At 51.5% G+C, this 22,153-nt stretch overlaps 8 protein-coding genes across 8 annotated transcripts; 7 read left to right on the forward strand and 1 right to left on the reverse strand.

The window, feature by feature from the left end:
- Positions 1-366: 366 nt before the first annotated feature.
- On the forward strand, positions 367-1,454 carry VTN31DRAFT_3541 (uncharacterized protein; the record flags this gene model as incomplete). The annotated part of the gene is made up of 5 exons (XM_069403832.1): positions 367-446; positions 520-551; positions 604-653; positions 708-851; positions 900-1,454. The coding sequence occupies 5 exons, from the start codon at positions 367-369 to the stop codon at positions 1,452-1,454; spliced, it is 861 nt and encodes a 286-aa protein (XP_069260866.1).
- A 1,560-nt stretch (positions 1,455-3,014) lies between these two features.
- On the forward strand, positions 3,015-4,345 carry VTN31DRAFT_3542 (uncharacterized protein; the record flags this gene model as incomplete). The annotated part of the gene is made up of 2 exons (XM_069403833.1): positions 3,015-3,253; positions 3,337-4,345. 2 exons carry the CDS (start codon positions 3,015-3,017, stop codon positions 4,343-4,345), a joined length of 1,248 nt encoding a protein of 415 aa, XP_069260867.1.
- A 1,494-nt stretch (positions 4,346-5,839) lies between these two features.
- On the forward strand, positions 5,840-8,942 carry VTN31DRAFT_3543 (uncharacterized protein; the record flags this gene model as incomplete). The annotated part of the gene is made up of 8 exons (XM_069403834.1): positions 5,840-5,933; positions 5,992-6,221; positions 6,276-6,584; positions 6,632-7,280; positions 7,337-7,433; positions 7,480-7,960; positions 8,010-8,120; positions 8,172-8,942. 8 exons carry the CDS (start codon positions 5,840-5,842, stop codon positions 8,940-8,942), a joined length of 2,742 nt encoding a protein of 913 aa, XP_069260868.1.
- A 1,464-nt stretch (positions 8,943-10,406) lies between these two features.
- Positions 10,407-11,201, forward strand: VTN31DRAFT_3544 (mitochondrial 54S ribosomal protein mL54; the record flags this gene model as incomplete). Its single annotated transcript, XM_069403835.1, has 2 exons — positions 10,407-10,866; positions 10,948-11,201. 2 exons carry the CDS (start codon positions 10,407-10,409, stop codon positions 11,199-11,201), a joined length of 714 nt encoding a protein of 237 aa, XP_069260869.1.
- A 446-nt stretch (positions 11,202-11,647) lies between these two features.
- Positions 11,648-13,812, forward strand: VTN31DRAFT_3545 (uncharacterized protein; the record flags this gene model as incomplete). The annotated part of the gene is made up of 4 exons (XM_069403836.1): positions 11,648-12,001; positions 12,062-12,785; positions 12,851-13,448; positions 13,647-13,812. The coding sequence occupies 4 exons, from the start codon at positions 11,648-11,650 to the stop codon at positions 13,810-13,812; spliced, it is 1,842 nt and encodes a 613-aa protein (XP_069260870.1).
- Positions 13,813-16,027: 2,215 nt separating this feature from the next.
- VTN31DRAFT_3546 (uncharacterized protein) lies at positions 16,028-16,328 on the forward strand (the record flags this gene model as incomplete). The annotated part of the gene is made up of 2 exons (XM_069403837.1): positions 16,028-16,174; positions 16,230-16,328. The coding sequence occupies 2 exons, from the start codon at positions 16,028-16,030 to the stop codon at positions 16,326-16,328; spliced, it is 246 nt and encodes an 81-aa protein (XP_069260871.1).
- Positions 16,329-19,269: 2,941 nt separating this feature from the next.
- Positions 19,270-19,827, reverse strand: VTN31DRAFT_3547 (uncharacterized protein; the record flags this gene model as incomplete). Its single annotated transcript, XM_069403838.1, has 1 exon — positions 19,270-19,827. One exon carries the CDS (start codon positions 19,825-19,827, stop codon positions 19,270-19,272), a length of 558 nt encoding a protein of 185 aa, XP_069260872.1.
- Positions 19,828-19,885: 58 nt separating this feature from the next.
- Positions 19,886-20,407, forward strand: VTN31DRAFT_3548 (uncharacterized protein; the record flags this gene model as incomplete). The annotated part of the gene is made up of 1 exon (XM_069403839.1): positions 19,886-20,407. The coding sequence occupies one exon, from the start codon at positions 19,886-19,888 to the stop codon at positions 20,405-20,407; it is 522 nt and encodes a 173-aa protein (XP_069260873.1).
- Between the last annotated feature and the right edge of the window lie 1,746 nt (positions 20,408-22,153).

Here is a 22,153-nt window from a genome sequence, read left to right on the forward strand (position 1 = left end):
TTCACTTGGCTAAGGATAGAATGCTAAGCCGATGTGACTTCTGGTCCTCAATAGAACGCTGTAATAGCCTATTGCAACGCCATTCATCAAAAGTGATACCAATTGATGACAAAGTATTTTCCCATCTGCAAGGATCCATCGGTACCTCAATCCAACCACAGTGACCACACCACCACTGTTTGTGATGCAATAGACTATATGGCAGTGTCATACTGCACTTTTTCGAAGACGCGATTTTCATGCAACCTGACGTTCCGGCAACCAAGGGATGGCTCTATAAAACTGACTCCTGAGCAAATCTAGGGAGCAGAACAGAGATTTTTTTCAGACAATAGTACTTCTTGCTGCATCTGGAGTAAGCACAACATGCCAGATCTGCCACAAGCACAGAACCGCACATGGCGGGATTTCTTTCCTGATGGAGACTTGTGGGTGTTTGGGTACGGGTAAGTTCAACTAAACATGGATCTATTTGACCAACCCTTGCCAGTGACAGTACATCAAGCTAACTTGACGAAGGAGCTTGATCTGGAAGCCACCACCACATTACGGTAAGAGACTCGAGTTCCCATCCTCAACGACAACTGACATGGCTTGTCGAAGATAAGCGAATTCCTGGGTTCATCACCGGTTATGTGAGGAGGTTCTGGCAGGTATGTAATTTGGGTACTTTAGTGGATCATTAACTGACGTCCTCGTGCTGGAAGGCCAGGTATTACTTCGCTGCCCATTTTTTGGTGTTTCAGAAGCTCACAGCAGCATGCAGTACGGATCACCGGGGCACTCCGGAACATCCGGGTCGCGTAGTAACCGTCATAGAACGTTCGTTCTGGGAAACACTGGATGACCCGGTGAGTATCCAGAACTTGTTGTTATCTCACAGCCTAACGAAAAAAAAGCAAAAATATTTCGAGTCCTCCACAACATCCACCGTTTGGGGGGCCGCATATCATATCCCTGCCTCCCATGCACAGGAGGTACATGATTATCTGGACGAGAGGGAGATCGATGGGTATACTGTACATTTTACGCCATTTCATCCCGTGTATCCGTCGTCTACGAATGGACCGAATGGGCATCCAACCTCAATCAACTCTCAAACAACCGAGAGCCATCCGCCGATACCTGCAGCAAAGCCCATCACATGCATGGTTTACATCGGCCTGCCTACAAACCCACAGTTCCTGCGTGATCCGGCGGAGCGTGATCCCCAGGCGGTGGCAGGAGTTATCAGTGTCAGTGAGGGCCAGAGTGGGCGTAACACTGAGTACTTGTATCTCCTGGAGAAAGCGCTCGAAGGACTTGGTTTGGGCTCCTCGGATGGACATGTCACGGAGTTGGTGAAGCGAGTCAAAATGATCGAACGTGAACGGAATCAGGTCGAGACAGCGGAAAAAGAAGAATCGGCAGCGGCGGAAAACGTGAGGAAATCTCTCGAGGAAAGTGTCTCATAGAAAAGACCATAGACGCAAATCCGCATTTTTCAACAGAGCCGTCTCCATTGTTCTGGATTCCGGGTATATACTCCGTATAGTTATAGGCGCAAAGCGTGATTACGAGTACATCCATTCCCAAGACCATCATCGTGCACGGACAAATTCCTTCATCCCTGAATATGTAGCTGAGTGCATCAGCAGTGCTGATGATTGTTTGGGCTAGGTGTCAACTCTGTTGTCCCAGAGAAAAATCTTTTGAAGATGTGAAAAGATGTTAGAAGGAAAAAAAACGAAATAGAAACATGCAACAGCTGGGATTCACTGGTGGTCACCCACCCAACTACTAACCAGCCGGCGTGTGGTTTAAGTACGGCTGAGCGGACGGGAAGCCCTGTTTTCCACACCCTATGGTCGCATGTGATGGATACTTGCGATTATCTAGTTCTTATGCCCTGAAATTATCCACAGGTGCTCGTTATCCTGTCGTGTTCATACCATCATACACCCCAACAGCATGGCGACTAGGTATTAGACAATGAATAACTACCTACCTTAGGTACCTACCTTACTCGAGTACTATTATGCAATTATGCCACTGACTATCGGGTAGGTAGTCTACCAGTTTGTATAGATTTTAGGCCTCGTACCAATTCGACCAGTACGGCCTTCATTCACAAGCTATCATCAGTTTCTTGTCTAGAAAATCAATCAATCCATTCAGAGAGCATTTCAAAGCTTAGGGTACTTGCGCTTGGACATGCCGATTCCAGAAACCCGGGCGTTTATCCATACCTACTAGGTCTGCCGTGAGTCTTGTATGATCGGTAGCCTGAGAAGTTTGTGGAGAATAACACTTGAAGAAGCACGAAATCTGAGTTCATCCCGCGAATCTTGGCTTTCTGCTACAAATTGCGTTGAATTCAGGTTGATTCATCGATCTCGGTTCTCTGAGGGTGACGTAGGAGCCTCCGTAATCCCCGCATTCCGTGCTGACTACCGAGTTACGGGAGTTGAACGCCTTTCGAGCCGCCTGAACTGCGCGGTCGATATCAGCAGGTGAAGCGGCCTCGACAGTGACAATTTCCGTCTCGTCACTAGAATGCAGCGTGAGCTCGCAAACGACCTGTTATCTAAGATAACATACGTTGGATTTATAGATGTAATTGTCAATCCCTCGGATGATTTGACCCATTCATTATTGATGAACAGTCCTGTGGGCTGAATATATGTCCGGCTATTGGGAGCTGTGAGCCGCACCTCAAGGCCCGTCATCGTTGCCAGTTTCGGTACATAAATTTGCATCCAGGGAAATGGTCAGATTCTAATTGAAATAAGGAGGTTACAGCAGTCTTTATATCAACGGAGCTCCTCACTCAGGCCAGTGAGGTCAATGTCGCTTGCAGGTAGGAGCTTATCAGCATTGACAGCATGGCTGATATCATCGCATGGGCATACCAACTGTGGCTAACTACCTTACCTTAGGGTTTCTGCATCTATTATCGTTGTCCAATTGGCGATAGGGTAGTAGGCTTTGACCCGTCATGGGGGCAGCTCTCAGCTACGGATCGTGGGAAACTCATGCTCAAACTGAGCGAGTTGGTCGATAAGCACCGCGAGATCCTGGCTACGATCGAAACCTGGGACAATGGAAAGCCGTATACAGTGGCACGAGGCGAGGATTTGGTTGAAGTGGCCGAAACTCTTCGCTACTACGCTGGTTTCGCGGACAAAGTGTTTGGCCAGGTTATCGAGACTACACCGGAAAAGTTCGCTTATACGTTGAGGGAACCGGTGGGCGTCTGCGGGCAGATTATCCCGTAATCATCCCGAGTCCTTTTTCTTTTTTGTTTTTTTTTTTTTTTTCTTTTTTTTTTTAGTTAGCTGATGATCGGATATAAAGATGGAATTACCCTCTCGCTATGGCAGCATGGAAACTCGGCCCGGCTCTTGCATGTGGCAACACCGTTGTCCTGAAGCCAGCTGAGCAGACGCCGCTTTCCATCCTTTACTTTGCTAAACTCATCAAGGAAGCCGGTTTCCCACAGGGTGTGGTCAATATCGTCAACGGTGAGGGCCGCGTCGCCGGTGCTGCACTCGCCGCACACACGGATGTAGACAAAATTGCCTTCACTGGCAGTACCGCCACGGCGAGAGAAATTATGAAAATGGCTGCTGTCAATCTGAAGAATATCACCCTGGAAACGGGAGGAAAGAGTCCACTTATTGTGTTCAGTGACGCCGATCTCGAGAATGCGGCGGAGTGGGCGCACATTGGAATTATGTCAAACCAAGGGCAGATCTGCACTGCAAAATCACGCATTCTCGTCGAGGATAGTATATATGGCCGCTTCCTTGAGGCTTTCAAAGCCCAGGTCCGTCGCATTTCTCGCATCGGTGATCCTTTTTCCGAGGAGACGTTTCAGGGCCCCCAGGTCACGAAAGCCCAGTACGAGCGGGTTCGATCTTACATCGACATTGGACTGGCGGAGGGAGCGAAGCTTGAGATGGGTTCACCGACTTCCACGAAAAAGGATTGGAAGGGATATTTCATCGAACCCGCCGTTTTTACGAACGTCAACAGCAACATGCGCATCTACCAAGAAGAAGTCTTCGGCCCGTTTGTTGTAATTGCCCGATTCTCGACCGAGGAAGAGGCTATTCGCATGGCCAATGAGACGACGTATGGTCTTGGGAGTGCAGTATTCACAAAAGATTTGACCCGTGCACATCGAGTTGCGAGACAGATTGAGGCCGGAATGGTCTGGATCAACTCGAGCAACGACTCGGACTGGAGAATTCCTTTCGGAGGTGTGAAAGCGAGTGGTATCGGGAGGGAGCTTGGGGAAGCTGGGCTGGCGGCATATTCGAACATCAAGGCAGTCCATGTTAATATGAGGGCCAAGCTGTGATAACTATTCACCCTTTATATACGGCCACTGTTCCATGTTCATTTGCACTGGGTACCATCTACTTGGAGGCTTAGTATGTACTTAATGCAAGTCGTGAGAAGAAAAATTGACAACCAGAGGAAGTTCTCATCTAGCACCCGAGCTTACTCACACGGTATGCTGAAGCCTATACTCTGGCATCCCAACATTGCGATAGAAATCGGCAATCTCAACCTCGGTAGTCACCCTCTTCACCCCCGAATCCATCGGGCACGTCGGACGCGAACACTGAGAACTCAAGGAGTCACCGAGTCAGCAATACGAGGGCACTCACTTGGCAGTGCCATTGACCAGCTGAACCAGGTCAACTAGCCAAATAAGACGAACAAAGTCACTCTCCAGCCCTCGAATTCCGAGTCTCGACCCCTGAATTCCAGCATCAACTTAGATTTCGGAAGTTGTCTGCTTGTACGTAGCCAAGTGACGCGTAAGAAGCACACGCATGTTGAAGAAAGTTGACTTGGCACGTTCTAAAGTTGAAAACACCAGAACTGGCATTTTGATTGGCTCATTGTTCTGAAAATCTCCAAAAATCCATTGGCTGGCCAAGTCCATCGACCTTGGTATTTGGCAGCGCTCTGCCGCAGGAAGTCGACAACCGACTCCACACATTCCGTAAAAGGTTAAGCGCTTATCGATCGCCTCCCATTTGGGATGATCGTCGATGATTCGCTGAGTTATCTAACCGGATCGGGTGAAGCGTGGGGCTCGATGACGACATCGCAGCAGGGCCTCCCTTGGCCAGCCTGGTTCTTCCAGTTCCAGACCCCACCATCAGCAAAAACTTCAATTTGCACTATCTTGTGTAATTCTGAGTCGTCATCCGCCCGTATGCCCGATGGAGTACTTCCCAGGATCAAAGGAGGATCTTCACACCTCAGACTACATCGCTCGCATTGATGTCACGTATCGTCGCTGATAATTTGTTATCCAATGTATACGAAGCTGAGTGAGAAAGGATGTTGGAACCTATATGTCGCTTTGTTTAAGGAATCATAACTTCATCCGCTCACAGAGCATCCCGTACGGTACGGGCTATGTATGTACTGTAATTTGACCTGACTGACGAAAAATTTAATTGCATTTGCAGATTGCGGAGCGCCCAACTTTGACTGTTTGACAGGTCCAAATCACGTGCAGAGCCACAACACCTTTTTTTGGGAATCTTCAACATGTTATGAACCTCGCTCCTTGTTTTCCTCCATATTCAGTCCGATAGATGTACTGTAGGCATCAGCGGATTCTACGATCTTTCGTGTGTTGTGTGTTTGCCGTTTCTTAGTACGGATAAGTTCGACCGACATCACCAATCGATTTGCTTCGGGACCGACTATTATCCTTGCCATACAACTACATACGAGTACAGTACTTCCATTTCTCTGCTCCGATCAATTGTAATATCCAGGGTCCGTGGTGGACATCGCCACGTTCACCGGCACCCTCCCCTCGTCAAGAATGTCCGCGCAGCAGGGTATTGCGCAATCAAAAACGAAGCAGAACAATTCGATCCCAGCAGCAAACCAGATCCTAACGGGGAAGCAAGAGCACTGTAATCGCACCCCCAAGTGCCTTGATCGAGTGAAATGAGCTAAAAACCGTGTTCATAGATCTCAAACGTGAGTTAATCAGTGCCCAAGTCCGCAAGGAAATCGCAGAGCTCGCCCATCCTACTGCGCTCCGTCGTTTTGGTGCCCCGTTCAAGTCCGACTATGGCGAAGTCTCCCCGGTAGATTCGGACCTGCCAATCTTGCGTTTTATATTCGTCAATCATGTTCGCAATTTTCCGTTTCTTGACCAAGCCCGCGAAAAGGAGTTTTGGCAGGACCGCCTGCAAGTTGTATGTTGAGACACACTAGCAGTGCTTGGACGAGGTCTCACACAAGCCCCCCAGTTCCTCGAATCCTTTGCGAATAAGCACATATCATCCTCCGAAGATCGCCTCGAGGAAACAAAGCGGAGGAAATTGGCCAAAAAATGCGAGAAAGTTGTGGAATTGATGATGGTATCTGGCGTTCCGACTGCTTCCGGATACGAAGAACGAATACGGTTTGAAGAGATCGAGGTCGTGGATCGTGGGGCGAACGAACAAGGTCTCCTAGTGAACATTCCTGATGGCAATTACATCAACGGGTGGGATGTCAATGTCGCCGCGGTTCGAACAACATCGGTTAAGCGGACTGTTCGATATCACCAGCATCCTGTAAGCTATCAGTACGAAACACGTTGACGAATTGCTAATATCCCTAGGAATTTATTCTTCGTGTTCATCAGGAGGGTAAGCCGCATATCTATGTGGCGAGGCGATACGGGGATTTTGTCAAGCTGCATAAGCGGCTACGAACAGAATTACCGGGGAAGTTCTTGCCGCCACTACCGCGCAAGAACAAGCGCTCTACTACGTCGACGTTTTTTGGCGGTTCTGGAGATGACGAGACATCGTCGGTGTCGTCGGTCTCTACTCACGAGAATGGACCACAGGCCGACGACGAATCCCGTGGACGGTTAGCCACCAATCTAGGTGTCGGTTCGGCTCGCCGGTCCATCTCGAGGTCTTCTGCACTTTCGAAATCACCAAAATCTCCAAAATCACCTCGTTTGTCGAGTGATCACGGCGAGGTTGTTGTCCTGTATCGTGAGGAGCAAAGGGTCTCGCTACGTGCTTTCCTGCGCACTTTGCTCCAGAACAAGCGCATTGCTGACTCGAAAGCGATGAAAGAGTTTCTAACAAGTCAGCCCATCGTGCTCACCGAGGAAGATTTAGTCGACATTCAACGGCGGAGGGATGCTGATGCTGCACGGATCGAGGAACAGCAACGGTTCTACGAAATAGCGCGCCAGCGAGCTGCCGAGTTGGATGTGTATATGGAAAATTTTCGCCGGGATATTGTGGAAAGCAGTGAGTGTTTATCCCTTTCCTGAGTAGTGGATGTCTGCTGATCGACAACGGGGCAGATGGCTTGACGAAGCTCTTTGCCGAGATCAGGGAAAAGGAGACGATTCAAGATTTGAGCCCCCAGTATCAAAAATTCGCAGAGTGGCTGCGCATTGAGTAAGCACCATCCGGTATTTCCTCGGTGCATTCTAACAGGTTCCAGAGTTGCCGCAACAATATATCACTTGTTCTTAGCGGAGGACAACTCGCCGGAGCTTTTCGCGCAAGCTAAGAGGATACACTCTCTTATCCCTTACACGTTGTTGAAAAATGTCATTCGCATTGCCAATCCGACAGCAGTAATGTCAGGCGTGCTCGACCTGTTCCTCGCTCAGCCATTCGGGTCGCGGTCACTCCTCCAGCGCATATTCTCGATGACACTGAATGAGGGAATCAGATCTTTCCAGAAGCCTATCGATTCGCTGGTTGCCAAGATAGATGACACTGCGATTACGAACAAACTCAAGGCGTTCGTTGACGCAGACGAGTCTATCAAAGCCAGCATCCGTCAAGAGGCTGTAGCGGAGGATACAGATATCGTCGTTGCTATCATTCGATCAGAGCACCTGGAGCCAGAGATGAGCCCCGAACAGATTGAAAAGATATTCAACGGGTGGGTTGCATGGAACAACGCAGTGGACAATGTAAGTCAGATTCCATTCCTTAGAAAGATCGCACACTCAAATCCACCAGGTTGATCTTGAAATGGAACAAGGTGCGGAGTGGTTTTCGCACCTCAAACAGCTGCTCAAGCTGTATACTCGTCAACGTGACAAGGCCATGATGCTCAGCATGATTGAAGAGGTACGATTGATAGCGAGTTTCCAGATATGGTTTGCAGCTGACTTTCTCCAGCCTGTCACCCTTCGTCTATTCAGGGACCTCTTCACCATTTTCTATGAACCTCTGGTGCGCGTGTACAAGTCTGCCAACATCTACAACAGCATCACGGACTTTGCCAAGTTTGCCGATGATGCCATCTCTGTCATCGAGAAAGCACAACGACAAGACGTGTCCGCCGATCCGAACCAGACTGTACAGGCGTTCATAGATCTGTGCGCTCGGCACGAAGACAACTTCTATAAGTTTGTGCACGAGGTCCATGTTCACGACAATGGCCTCTTCGGCTCCCTCATGGCCTGGATCGAAGACATCTTGGAGTTCCTGCGCAACGGCCCCCGCAGCGGGCTTGCCCTCGACATGAACGCCCTATTCCAAGGCGCAGTTGATGCCAAGCAGATCGACAAGGATGTCGCTCTTGCGGAGATCGACGCCCTGATCAAGTGGCAAGAGGAACGCAAGAAATGGCACCACAATAAGACGCGGCAGAAGATGGCCGCGGAAGGTTCCGGCAGCGTTCCCAACAGCGCCACGTTCCGCAGCAGCGACTTCGGCCTCGATGAGGGCGATTTGGAAGACTTGACCATTGCTGATGAGGAGGTGGATGACAGCGACGAGGATTCCGAGGATGATGACGATCCTATCGCAGCAGAGCGTCGGCGGCGGGCTAGGAAACAGGATCATCTCCGTCGTACGGCTGGCGAGCCGGTTAAGCCGGAAGTCAAGGAAGTCTACAAGCTGCAGGATGCATTTGGAGCGATGCTCCGGCAGGTTCTCGCTGATTAATTATTCTTTTGTCTTTTTCGTTCTTCATTATTGTTGTCGGGGCATGGGCATAGAGGGAAGCATGGATACTAAGCATAAGTACAGAAGATACTGCTAGAGGCAAGCACAGGGGATTATCAATAATAGTATTTTGATTATGGTTTTGTACAGGGGAGAAAAAAAAAACCCCTGTGAGTTGTCATTGCCCGCCGTCCGTAGACGTTCGAGCTTACCACTCACCTGGATAGAACGAGTAGTGTTGGTTGTCAATGTGCCGGGGTAGACCATCGGTCGTGGTCCGACGGCACGGAGTTGCCGCCGCGAAGTGCGGTCCAGTCGTTGAGCCTCCCATGAGGCACCGTTCAGTCGTTTGCCTTTCCCGAGGCAATGTTCGGTCGTCATACCTCCAGCGAGGCATCGTTCAGTCGTCAAGCCTCCGCACAGGAGGTGTCAGGTCGTCGAGCCTTCAGAACGAGGGACCATCCAGTAGTCGAGCCTCCGCAGAGGCAGGATGGTCGGGTCATCGGCCTCCAGTCAGGTGAGGCACTGTTCAGTCGTTTGCCTTTTATCCAGGCAATGTCCGGTCGTCGGGCCTCCAGCGAGGCGCCAATCAGTCATCATCATGCCTCCAACGAGGCACCGTTCAGTCTTCTAACCTCTATTATTGAGGTAGAGTCCAGTCGTCAAAGCCTCCAGCGAGGAGGGCCAGTTCGCTCTGGTCACCGATGTGGCCGTTGCAGGTCAAAGCTTCCCTAGGAAAAGCCCAAAGTCAAGGCGGAGACGGCACTCGAGTGCGGTCATCGCACGTTGGCGGCGTTCTCAAACGTGCCCAACAGGACTACATCGAGGTCAAGGATTCACAGCTACTGCCGACGATTCCCCCCATGAGTTAAGATCTGAGAGGCCCGCTCGATCCACGAAGGAACCGCCGAAGAGGAGAAGAAAAGAAGAAACCAGTGGTCGCTCAGCCAGGCGACTTAAATACATGGTGCGTCTAGGGTTGCAGCCCTAGCCTCGTTCACGCTACGGTTACCCATGCCGGAGCAGTCCGCGCGTCATCTGGGCTGGGGGTTCATGAAACTCCGTGATTCTTCTCAAGGACGACAAAAAACAATTGCAAAAAGTACTGCTCCGTAAATGTACTCCGTATTCCGTGATTCTCTATTGTCTATCCGCTTTCACGGCAGAAAAGGTGCAGTTGTACTCCGTACGAGCTAGAAAGCTGCGGACTTTCCAAGCTCGTCTTCATGTTACGCGAGTAGGGAGTACCTACCCCCGTAACTTACTGTTATTGATTACGTAACTCTCTTTGCAGATCACGTGACTCAATGTTCAACTTTGCCTGCAAGTTCAATCCTTTGGAGAACTTGTCGACGATACGGTTTGGTGATTTCAGCGCCGCCTGTCGATCAATTCATGACTTATTTATGAGCTGCTCCTCTCTTTATTCACACTCTATCGGGTTCCATCCTCGAGCCAATCACAATGATTTGCCAGCGTTGTCGAACGCATCTCCTTTTGCGACTTCCACTCCATCAGCAGGCTGTCCGCTCGTCGGCACCGTCGATATGTTCGCCGTTGGTCAGAACCCAACCTCGCTTCTACAGTGATATCTCCGTAACGGCTCCTCCGCCAACCCCCCGCCAACCAGGAGGCAGCTCAGTGACCGTCCCCTCGCCGGAGCCCGCGCCCGCTAGCAGTCCGGAAGAGTCTGCCAAGCCAGATGCCACCGCGCAGCCTGCACAGCCATCAAATCCCGCCGCCGCCGCTGCTCCGCGGATAGTGAGCAGCTGTCCGGTGGGCACGAAGTTGGAAGGCCTCAATTACTTCAAAAACAAGCCCGATCTGTTTGCCAAGGAGGATCATGAGTATCCGGACTGGTTGTGGACACTGCTGGACGATCCAAAGAAAAAGACTACTGATACAGGGGGTGTGGATATGAGCAGTACGTGCTTTTTTTTTTTTTTTCTTTTGCGTGTTATGGACCTTACGTCTATGATCCTTTGCTGACTGCTGTACTCCGCAGAGCTCAACAAGAAGCAACGCAAGCGTCTCGAGAAGAAGTTGGCTGCGCAAGCTCAGAAAGAACCTCCCAAGGTGCCCCTTCATCAGCAAGCCACTGATATCACGCCGGCGCCGTACAACCGTTCTGGAGAGGAGTCGTCTGATGCTCTCCAGGAGACGGCCCACAGCATTGAGGAGCGGACCCAGATTATCAGGAGCGCGAGAGAGGCTCGGCGGAAGGGCATTCGGGAATCCAACTTCTTGCGCGGAATGTGAGGGAAATAACATCACTTATCGGCCGGAGAGGAAGAAATGTGAACTGTACATTACTTTGCTGTTGGTAGTTACCGGTGACATGTTTTTTTTTTTTCTTTTTTCGTTAACAGCTTGTGGACTTATAAAGTCAATCTCTCAGTCTATTTCTCGTAAAATTTTGCACCCCGCAGCCGTTTCAAGAGTGCCTCACATGGACATGGCGTTGTAGCTTGGGCGTATCAAGAAGCGAAATTAACGGGAAGCTCCCCGCGGGGTCAAGACCAAGGAGGGATACGAAGCCGCCTGACCGACAAGAAATCCTACCTAAGGCTCTCGCTGTCGCACAACCTATTACCTAGAACAAACCTGTGTATAACCATCAGTTCAATTGAAGAACGACTGATTAGATCGTCCACCCCGTGGCCTCACTGAATCGACGCACTCTTTGCGGAATCCTCGTCACGAACATGGCTGCTGATACGACCAAGGCAGCGGAGAATGTCAACAAAGCGCCATTCTCAGGCCCAGTGTTGGATCACCTGAAGCGAATCTATGATCAATTATCGCACACCCAGCCCAGGCCCGTGCTGGATCTCGATGCGCACGATGCAACGGCCGAGGCGAAGAAATCAGCGGATCCATTGGCGTCTCTGGACGACTTCCTCGCTTATATGAACTCCCCGTCAGCGAAGGCAGATCGCGACCCAGGGACACCTGACCTTTCTGCTCCGATTTCGCACTATTATGTCTCGTCCAGTCACAACACCTATTTGACCGGAAACCAACTGTCCAGCGATGCCAGTGCGGAGGCGTATACTGAAGTGAGCGGGAAATTCATCATCTGAGGTCTTGAGTACCTGCTGACGTCGAGCGCGCCAAAGGTCCTCCGCCGCGGGTGCAGATGTTTGGAGATCGATGTTTGGGATGGAGTTCCCGCTTCTGATGACGAGGACGAAGACGACGACACCAGCAGCACCAGCAGCAGTAGCAGCGACGATAGCAAGAAGAGTCCTTCCCGTATCAAGACGCTTTCGAAGAATTTCGGGCACCTAGTCAGACGGTCGACGTCCAGGAAGAAGTCCAAAAACGGGCCTGACGTCACGGCGACCGTGAAGGAAACTACGACGGCACCTGTCGAACCTCGGGTACTGCATGGCTTTACGATGACCAGAGAGGTTAGTTTCCGAGATGTGTGTTATGCCATCCGCGACAGTGCATTTGTTGCCAGTGATCTGCCGGTGATCGTGAGTTTGGAGGTTCATTGTAGCCTCGAACAGCAACAGATCATGGTAGACATCATGCAGGAAGCATGGAAGGACTTTTTACTAGATATCGAGAAATGCGCGGACGATTCCTTGCCACGACTGGGTGATTTGAAGCGCAAGATCTTGATCAAGGCTAAATGGGCGCCTCCGCCCTCGGAAGCGGAGCAAAGCCCAACTAAAGAACTGCAGTCCAAGTTGGAGGAGATGACTGTCGCCGAGGAGGTCAAGAATGAGTCGCAGGGCAAGGATGAGCCAGGGAAACCGAGTAAGATCCTGCACGCTTTGAGCCGCCTTGCAATCTATATGAAAGGCTTCAGCTTTAGAAATTTTTCTCAGGAAGGTATGTAGTACTGCCTTTGGAATGCTGCGTGGTGGAGCACCAACTGAATTGTGCTCTGGTGGCAGAGGCTTCGATCCCGACGCATGTGTTTTCTTTGTCTGAAGACGCCATTGAATCATCCCACGAATCGGATCGCGAGGCTCTCCTGGAGCACAACAGGCATTTCCTGATGCGCGTCTACCCGTCAGGGATGCGAGTGACGTCTTCGAATTACGATCCTTTATTCGCCTGGCAGCAAGGTGCGCAAATGGTGGCCCTAAACTGGCAGCAGAGCGACAAAGGGATGATGCTCAATGATGGCATGTTCGGCAACGGACCTGGCTGGGTTCTCAAGCCTGAGATCTATCGAAGTGGAGGAAACAATCCCCGTAAAGACGTTGTCAGTTCCCTCGATTTAGCTATCGAGGTTTTTGCCGGGCAGCAGATTCCCCTCCCCTTGGATAGTAGTTCCTCGGTGAACGCGGATGATTTCCGTCCGTACATCACATGCCGGTTGCATTTGTGTCAGGTCGATCCAGAAACCGGAATTGCTGCAGATTACAGGAAAACAGGCAAGTGCAAGGCACGGACCAAATCGCGCGAAGGTGTAGATCCGGACTTCGAAGCAGAAAAGTTGGAGTTTGCAACTGCAAATAATGTTCTTCAAGAGCTTTCGTTCCTCAGGTTAGTACCATCATCACACTTCTTGAGACAGACTTGCAGACCGCCGAACCTGGCAAATACCCACCTATCCGTGCAACTCCGCGACGGTGTCGTGGAATCTAGCCCGGCAGCTATCCATGCCGCTGTGCGCGGTTTGGATCCAGCTACATTCTTGTGTTGTTTGGTCTCGCAACGTGACACTGATCTGTTCATCCGCAGACTCAAAATCAAGAGCGATGAGTTTGGTCGAGATCCATCCGCGGCGTGGGCATGCATCCGGCTGGATCGGCTCAAAGAAGGGTATCGGATGCTGCATCTGAAAGATGTTCGTGGCCGATCGTCGAACGGTGTATTGTTGGTGAAAGTCACGAAACGGATTTCTTGAAGAGTTGCAGGGTGAGATCTCTCGGGGTTCAGATCGGATGTGGTGAACACCTGCGATGACGTCAGCTGTGTTGATGGTTCCATTTGCAGGCGACATGTGGTTTGGTTCCAAGTAGAATGACAACTATACTCTCACCTGCAGCACTATCCTTGGTCCTTCCACTCTACATTGTCCCCATCGGCTCACCTTTGTCTCTCTCTTCTCACATAGTTCGTTTGTCAAAGGACATGCCTCCTCGTAGATCTCCAATCTCGATCGTAACCGGGGCCGCGGGCTGCGATTGGTTGACCGAGCATGGGTTATTGAGAACTTCCGCCGACAGCACAGACAAGAATCACTCTGACAGAGCCCTCGTATATCATGCGATCAGTCTGGAGAAGCAATGATCATGCAGCGGTTGCTTTGGGCTGCAAAGAAGATTATTGGACAGGACCATTACACTCTTGTCTGCAAGCCATCGCTCTCCAGCGCATTTCAGCACATGCCGGACAAGGGGAGAGTTCAATGGAGAATTTTCACATTTCAAGAGTCTCGAGCCGGTCTGCTCTCTATACCTGACTGGGCACGGAGTACGATCGAGCTCTATAGAGCACCTTTCAGCAAAACGTGGGTTTTCCAGGACCGAGTGTCAGTTGTTTCTTCTATGAGCTAACCGGTTAACCTGGGGCCGTTTTATGGATCTCTTGGGCACGGTAGTAGGTACGTCTTCTCACAAGGCCACTTGCCCATACAATCCATTTCATGCTCCAGGCAGGGTAACATGAGCAGATTCTATTATTGATCTCATCCTTATTGGAGGATTGGCCACTACTCATCCATGAAGCAGGCTGCGACAAAGATTGACCCAAACCTCAATCGCATCAAAGTCTTCTGGATGGATTGCGAAGAATGGTGACATCGATATATCTGCAAGTCTCCACTTGGTATGGTTAAATACAGCCAGGAAACCTGGACTTGCAGAGTCATCTGATAAAGTTTATATAGCTAAGCCTGCAATTGCTAGTCTGAAGAGGTGTTTGTGCCACGAAAAAGTGCACTACTGCACGCATATCGATGCTCCCCACGTCCTAGCTATTCGACATGTGGTCAACCCGGGACGCCAGTTCGATAAAGTGGAGGACGACGATGGTGAGAGCAAGAGGAAGCTATCATGATATGGCGCAAATCTGCTAGGCGAATCTCTCAATTTGTTAGCTCGAAAGTGAGCTGTCTCCCCTGTCGTCTGCCCGGTCCCACTAATTGGAAGCCGGAAATTTCGTAGTCGACTGCGAAGTACCTCCTAGGTTCTGTATGACATTGGATCTCGGCCTTCGTAGGTGAAAATATCTTGCATGAACTACTAGTCGTCGAACTGCCCCTACCATTGACATGATTTTTGAACGTCCACCCAATGAGCTCGCAGTGACAAAGATGCCATTGAAGATCTTCAGGACGAACAAAAACAGATCTCAAGAAGCAATACGAAAGAGACATCTGCTTCTCTCGTGTACAGTCCCCCCCCCCCAACCAGCAGGTTGGGAATGGCCATGATCCACCATGACCTTGGATCCACACAGCATGGGCCATTAGCATAAGCGCGGATGGACACAGCACAGCTATTGCTTGGCGGATACCGGGCCAGCCGCCAAAATAAATCATACATTTGGATTCTCCTGTCGTCCAACGTTCTGATCTGTCCTAGATGACACAAAGAAATTGCGGTAGCGATGAACCTCTGTAGCGCAGCATCTCCCCATTTCCCCGCAAACAGCCGGTGCAGGATCTCCAGTGAGCTGTATACAACCTCTTTCACGCCGAAGAAAAACCAGTCATGATTGGATGAATGCAGGTTTGTATGCAATTACGTCGGGCTTCAAGGCATCAGGGTGTCATAAGAACATCTTCCACAGCATGCCATCCCCTCCTTTTGCAGAATTCTGGGAACCCCCGCTGATAAGTCCATATCTCGACATGCATCTCGTGAAAGTCAAACCACGGGCGACGACCGAGTGAGAACTGGGGACCATGGTGAGTTGACTGATTTCGACAGAAAGAACACCAGCACGGTGGATCAAGAAGTCCATTGACAATGAACTGAATCCGATCTACATGTATTCTGGCGAGGGGAGGGGGGTGGCACATAAATAGGAGGGCACCTGCCGTGTGTTCAATTAGCTCCAACCTCTATCACAGTATCGAATCCCTTGAGAGTTCCTGCAGAAGTCAGCACAACGCAATGGACAAAAAGAGGGATAATCCATTCACGATCTATCCATTCAAGTTGTTGTCTGAGATTCCTCCCTTGATGACTCCCCCTGTTTCCCAGGGACGGACGGTCTCCGACGGAGCGTTTCATTTACATCCACGCCTCAGTAGCGTTCCGGTAAGAGAACGTGGCGGGCTCTTGGTAGGACAAGCAAGATTAACCCGTCTGACAGATGCCTGGTGTTCGTTGTCCTACTTGCGAAGCGCAGGGAATCGAAACCTGGGTGATTCAGGGCCAGAACTGTCATGTCTGCGGCACCGCATGCAACTGACTCGAAGCACGTCATGCGGACGACGATATCCCAAATGAGGAAACAACCAAGGAGCAATCTTCATGAAGCAGTGCTGATATGCGCATTTCTCTCTGAGTTTCGGAATATTCGCTTGTGTGGGATTTCCTCGCAGTGTTGATGACACAAGTCTTGACTCTTGTGCAAGTCATGAGAGACTTCATTGTTATCTGAGGCCAGTGAAACAGCACACGTGTTATTAGTTAGCTCACAAGCTGCAAATTGTCCATTGCACAGCAACGTTGTCTACTGTTTGCTCTGCTCCGAACGTTCACTTACAGTGCACTTGGTTTGGGCCTTGTGCAAATCACAATGCTAGATCCGGGTTGTTCCTTTCAAGCGTCTCCGGGATTGCGGCTATTTGCCAATAACAATGCATGATGTCCAGAATCGCATGTCACAAGAGCCCAATCACGGTCGATTGACATTGTATGCACTGGCGCCAGGTAGGCCTAATTTTATTGCACTCTGTCTTGTACCTAGTGGTATTATATGTAGGTAGTTCTCGTTGACTGTCAACTGTAGGACAGCCTGGACAGGGGGCCGTAGGTTGTGGTTGTTTTCAAGTTGTCAATCCTTTTGACTACTTAACTAGTACCTACATACGAGTACGGAGTATTACTACCTACTCTCTACACCCTAGACTCGTTGAGTTCTGGTACACTACGTACAGTATTTGCAATTATGTTTGTGAGACACTGGGGCTTGTCCAGAGTCCGGAGTCCGGACCCTCCTTTGGGTACCTACCTAGGTAGATAGGTACCTATGTATGTACTTCCAGCATAAGGGCACGGTTTTGGAGGGTGGAGCCTGCGGAGGTCTCTGCCTCAGGCTAAGTAGGTGGGTGGGGTAAGGGCTCGGTAGTCACATGACCCACCATAGGCACTTAAAGGTTTCGTTCCTCCCTCCAACTCTCTTTCTTCATCATCCTTGGCGTTCTGTGCTCTGCGGAGTATACGGTCTATACTTAGCCAGTACCTAGATTTGAGATTCCTAGCACGATGAGCGACGGTGTCGCCCGACGTCGCGCCTCTTTCGACTCTTTCAGAGTTTTCAGGTGCTAACGCGTCGTTTCCCACGGTGATCCGTTTTCTCCGAAGTTCGACTTCGAGTAGAGGGTTGTCCAGGTCCTTGACGCACGCCTTGGTACACCGCTTCTGCAGACGGAAACTGCGTCCGTTGGCCCGGTGTGAGGTTCTTCAATCGTATCGGATAGAGTTCACTGTAGATTTGTTCATAGTTGAACGGCCAGTAGTAGTGTCCTGCAATCCAGCGTTCGGCGGGAGTTTGGCCATACGTCAACGCAGCATAAACATGTCTGCACGGGATTCTTAGAACCTGAAAATCAGGGCAGGTACAGGTCTCTGCTTCAAGGTTATCACGATGACAGTCGGAGGACACGGCGTTGGTTACCAGCACCAGTGTCGGGCTCGAAGGGATCATGGTCAAACGCCGGGCCAATTCCCTGTGGTTGGAGAAATGCTCCCAAGCGAGATCAGAGTACCTCAGATCGTGAAGGTCCGAACCCTCCGCTGAAATCGGCCATTGACTGGATCCAGACCATCGCGATGGGATCTTGGATCGTTATGTTCGCGGTCACACCCGACTCATCGTGGGCTCTCGGGATAGGCGTCGACATTCCGGACATCCGACTCGTCGTTCACCTGGGCCATCCGCGATCCTTGCTTCATTACGCGCAGGAGAGCGGTCGAGCCGGCAGGGACGAGCGCCACCGAGGCGGTTCTCGTTCATCCTGTCGGCTGGGACGGCTCGGATCCGTGGCTCGAGGATGTCAAGAAGGAGCAATTTGCTCAGGTGCGGAACTATGTGCGGGCGGAGCAGCAGCCGGCTGGCTGCCGCCGTGCAGTGCTCGAGCAGTACCTGGACGGCGAAGTGGATGGATATTGCCGCAAACAATGCCGCGATTGACTCGATGACGAAGTGCAGTGCGATCTCTGCGAACGTCGAGCTGTGAAGGGAGGGCTCGGGAGGCACGGAGCCGCTTAGCTCGCTGTCCACCGACACTCCCGAGTCCGTGCCGTCGCAGGACCACTAGCAAACCCACGGGCGGACCCGCCTCTCGTAGAGAGTGACGAGGGATCCGCGGCTTCTGTGGTTTCGCCTGCGGGCCTAGAGGCACCACCGCTCGTGCAGAACACCGACAAACGAGACGGAGGAGCCGGAGATGGATCCCACGCCGGCGGCGCTCGCCATGGCACCAACTCCTTACGAGGTGGCGGTGCAGCAGGACCTACTCCAACAAATGCTGGCGGCCGTTGATATGGACCTAGCCCGCGACGAGGTGACACGGTCGCATGAGCGCTGCTACCTGTGCACCTACACCGGCCAACAGACAACGGACCATGACTTGATCTACAGTACTGCCGCCATCCGGACGGTCCGAAGACTTTCGAGTGGGTCAAGGACGTCCGCAAACATCTTTCCTACGCCGTACGGCGCGTCATATGCTACACCTGTGGGTTGCCACAGACTCATTGCACCGGCTTCAGGGACGGCTGCAACTAGCCCCACGCTGTGCTCAAGTTGGTCGCCTAGATGATGCATGGGCCATTTGGCGATCGCATCATGGGCCGTGTGGACCACTGGGTTCGCTCGATCCGCGGTGTAACGATTCCTCTCGACGATAACGTGAATTGAGGGAAATCCCTCACCACCATCGAGAACGGCTACTCCCGGCTCATTGTTGTGTTCTGCTGGTTGCGGCGGACTTGCCAGGATATGGAAGCCGAGTTTGAAACGCAGTCCGGAACGTATAGGAAGTTAACGTCATCATCGATGGGGTATGGACGGTGGATGTTTGGTGTGGCGTCTGGGAGATTCCTTTTTCCGCGTAGGCAGGCTTTAATCCGTAGACATGGTAATGAAGTTGCCTCGTCAGCGTTTGCGACAGTAGCCTGTCCTTCTACGTTCTTCCGTCGGACTTGTTGTTTGGGTGACGACCATGAGTGCGCGCGACCTCGCCACGTGGGAACCGGTTGACAGGTGCAGGCTCGATAGGAAATAGGTGACAATCCACTGTTCCCCGTTGACAGAGCTGAACCCACGCTGGAGTCGACGGGGGAATTGAGGATGCTGGCGTTGCTGGTGCGTCCGAAGTCCCGCCGTTCAGGAAGGCGAACTCCGAAACGTTTATAATGGGCGATCGACGCCCATTGTAGCCGTGAAGGCCGATCAAGTGGCCTTCGACGAAGGCCCCACGCTCTACTCGAGGGATTGGGGTGTTCACCCAGCGCTTATTTGCCGGATAGAGCGCAATGGAGTTCAAACTCGACAAATTTCTGGCCCGATGGTAATGGATGATATGCGCGGACGCCGATCGTGAAAATCCGGCACTCGTCGAATTGGTGTGGTATGGCCACCACGGTGCCGGCGATTGTGATGAATGGATTGAACATTGGGGGGCAACGGTCAAAGTAGTCATGTCATCCTCTTGGGGATTTCCCGGCTGGGGGCGGAGCATTCTTGCGATGAGGGTCAGAGTTGGATCCCCATCCGCGTTGTAGGTCACCACCAACTTTATGCGTTGGTGTGGGCCACTGCTCCGGCGAGAAACTGGAAGCCATCTTCATTCCGATAGGATATGTGGTAGTCCAACTCACTTTCCTGAGGCACTCCGGGCACGGAAAATCATACTGAACGATTCCCGATGCTGCCAGTTCCTGTCTTTCCTGGGTCAGGATTTGCATCTGGGATTCGAGCATGATAGAGCCGTGGAAAGGGCAGGAATTCTGAGACGCCATTTTGCGAAATTTGAGGAAATGGACGATTTTGAAAATAAGTACTCCGTAGTTGTGGCGGCAGGAGCGCAATGCTATGAAGGGAGCTGCGAGATCACTGAGTTGATAGGAGAAAGTCGACGGCTGAAGGGAGGAAAGGGGATAAATACTCGTCTGTGGAGGAGGGCAGGAGATGGGAAGGAGGGGCAAGAGATAGAAGTGAAACGGTCTGACGATCAATTTGAACTGCTCCAAAATTGGAGATCCAGAGTGCCCGGGATTCCCGCGCAAAGTCAGGGTGGGCCGTATCTAAGGTCAGAATGAAGCTGAGGAGATTCGAACCGAGCCTCGCATGGGCAGGTTTGGACCTCAGACCGGGCTGGGAGGCTCAGGGAGCAGAGTATAGAAAGGGAAAGGATAGAAAGCTGATGGAAAGGTCTCCGGCGAATCAACCTGACCGAAGGAAGCCAATTGGTGGAGGCAGGAAAAAAGCAAAGTTCAATGCAGTACTCCGGATGGAAGTCAGGTTCGCAAAAGCGGATAAGTAGTCAGAGCATATCAGAGAAACAACGGCGTTGTGGGGATTGCTGAGAGACGGAAGACGAAGGCTGAAAAATTGGAGCGGAGAGAACAGTCTGGACTCGATGTTTCGAAGGAAGACCGCATGGGAATTCCGTGTGCATCGGGAGCGCATCAAAGGCATGGTAAGAACGGTGAAGGAATGATGATTGAACAGAAGGTAGAAATATATTTATAAGTATACAGTAATGGGACAGACGATTGTGGGATACAGTAGGGTGGGAAGCAGATGGCAGACGTCAGGAGACAGACACGGCAACTTCCTGCAGAACCTCTGGGTAGACCACATTACGTGTTTGTCTCCCGTTGTCCTCTCATCCAGGAGAACAGAGATATTCTCCACATTGGTGGCTCGGGACATCGCGGCGTGTAGCTGGCCGTGGGTGAAAACCGGACGATGGAGGTCGATTCCTTGATGCTCGAGCGACTGGCCTTGCACCTCATTGATTGTCATGGCGAAGGCAAGCCTCACAGGGAATTGAAGTCGGAACAACTTATAAGGGAAATCCGATTCTTGGCTCTCATGAAACATGCGGTATAGGACGTGGATCTTGCCATCGAAGTCACCGCCATTGATGCGGACCTTCAGGCAGTGAGTCTTCCCCTCCAGAAGTGTCAGCCGAGTTCCGTTGCAAAGCCCCTCGGCCGGGTTGATGTTGCGTAGAAGCATGAGTGGGACTCCTTTGTTGAGCTGTAGTTCCGAGAGGGGCAAACCGCCGCAGTTCAGGGACGCAAGGAACTCTTTTGGGACCTCCTCGTTACCTTCATCGTTGGCATCGGATCGGTCATCAGCGTATCGAGTAATCAGCTCTCCGGGGAACCGATGCAGGAAATAGCTGTTGAGCGCATTCGCCGTTTCATTGTAGGGGGTGACGATGGCTCGGTCCTTGCAATGGGAGTCGTTGCATCTCGCGCGAAATTGGGATAAATGCGATGCACGAATTCGTGGAAATCGGCAGTCGCGTGGAGCATATCCGGGAGATCGATTATGCCGCGAAGATCTGGGTTTGAATTGAGCTCTCCCAGTCACCTGGCAAACATCTCGGTGTCACGGGAGGTGTTTCGCAGGAGCATGTTTTCCGTGAGGGAGAGACACTGTAAATCCGGCCAGATCATGGATTATTTTGAAGCAGGCGTCGACGATGTCTTGTCGAGAGCCGTTCAGAACGACGAGGATCCGTTGGAAATCCCCGCCAAAATTGGTGGAGAGCCCACCGAAAGGGAGGTCCGTTTCGCGAACGTCACGTAATGTCCGATCGACGGCACCGAATAGGTGCGCGTGAGTCATGGAGGCTTCATCCGATAACAGTAGGTCAGCCACACGGAGTAATTCCCCCAACTGCGACGACTTGCTGACATTGCACGTGGTGTCCTGATGCACGACGATCGGAATCTTGAACCGCTTGTGCGCGGTTCGGCCGCCGGGGAGGAGAGTGGACGCAATGCCTGTAGATGCCACGCAGAGGACAGTTTTATCGAGGGTTCGCAGCT

The sequence above is a fragment of the Thermomyces dupontii genome (genome assembly GCF_041956625.1).
Source record: "Thermomyces dupontii strain NRRL 2155 unplaced genomic scaffold VTN31scaffold_3, whole genome shotgun sequence".
Classification (NCBI taxonomy): Eukaryota; Fungi; Ascomycota; class Eurotiomycetes; order Eurotiales; family Trichocomaceae; genus Thermomyces; species Thermomyces dupontii.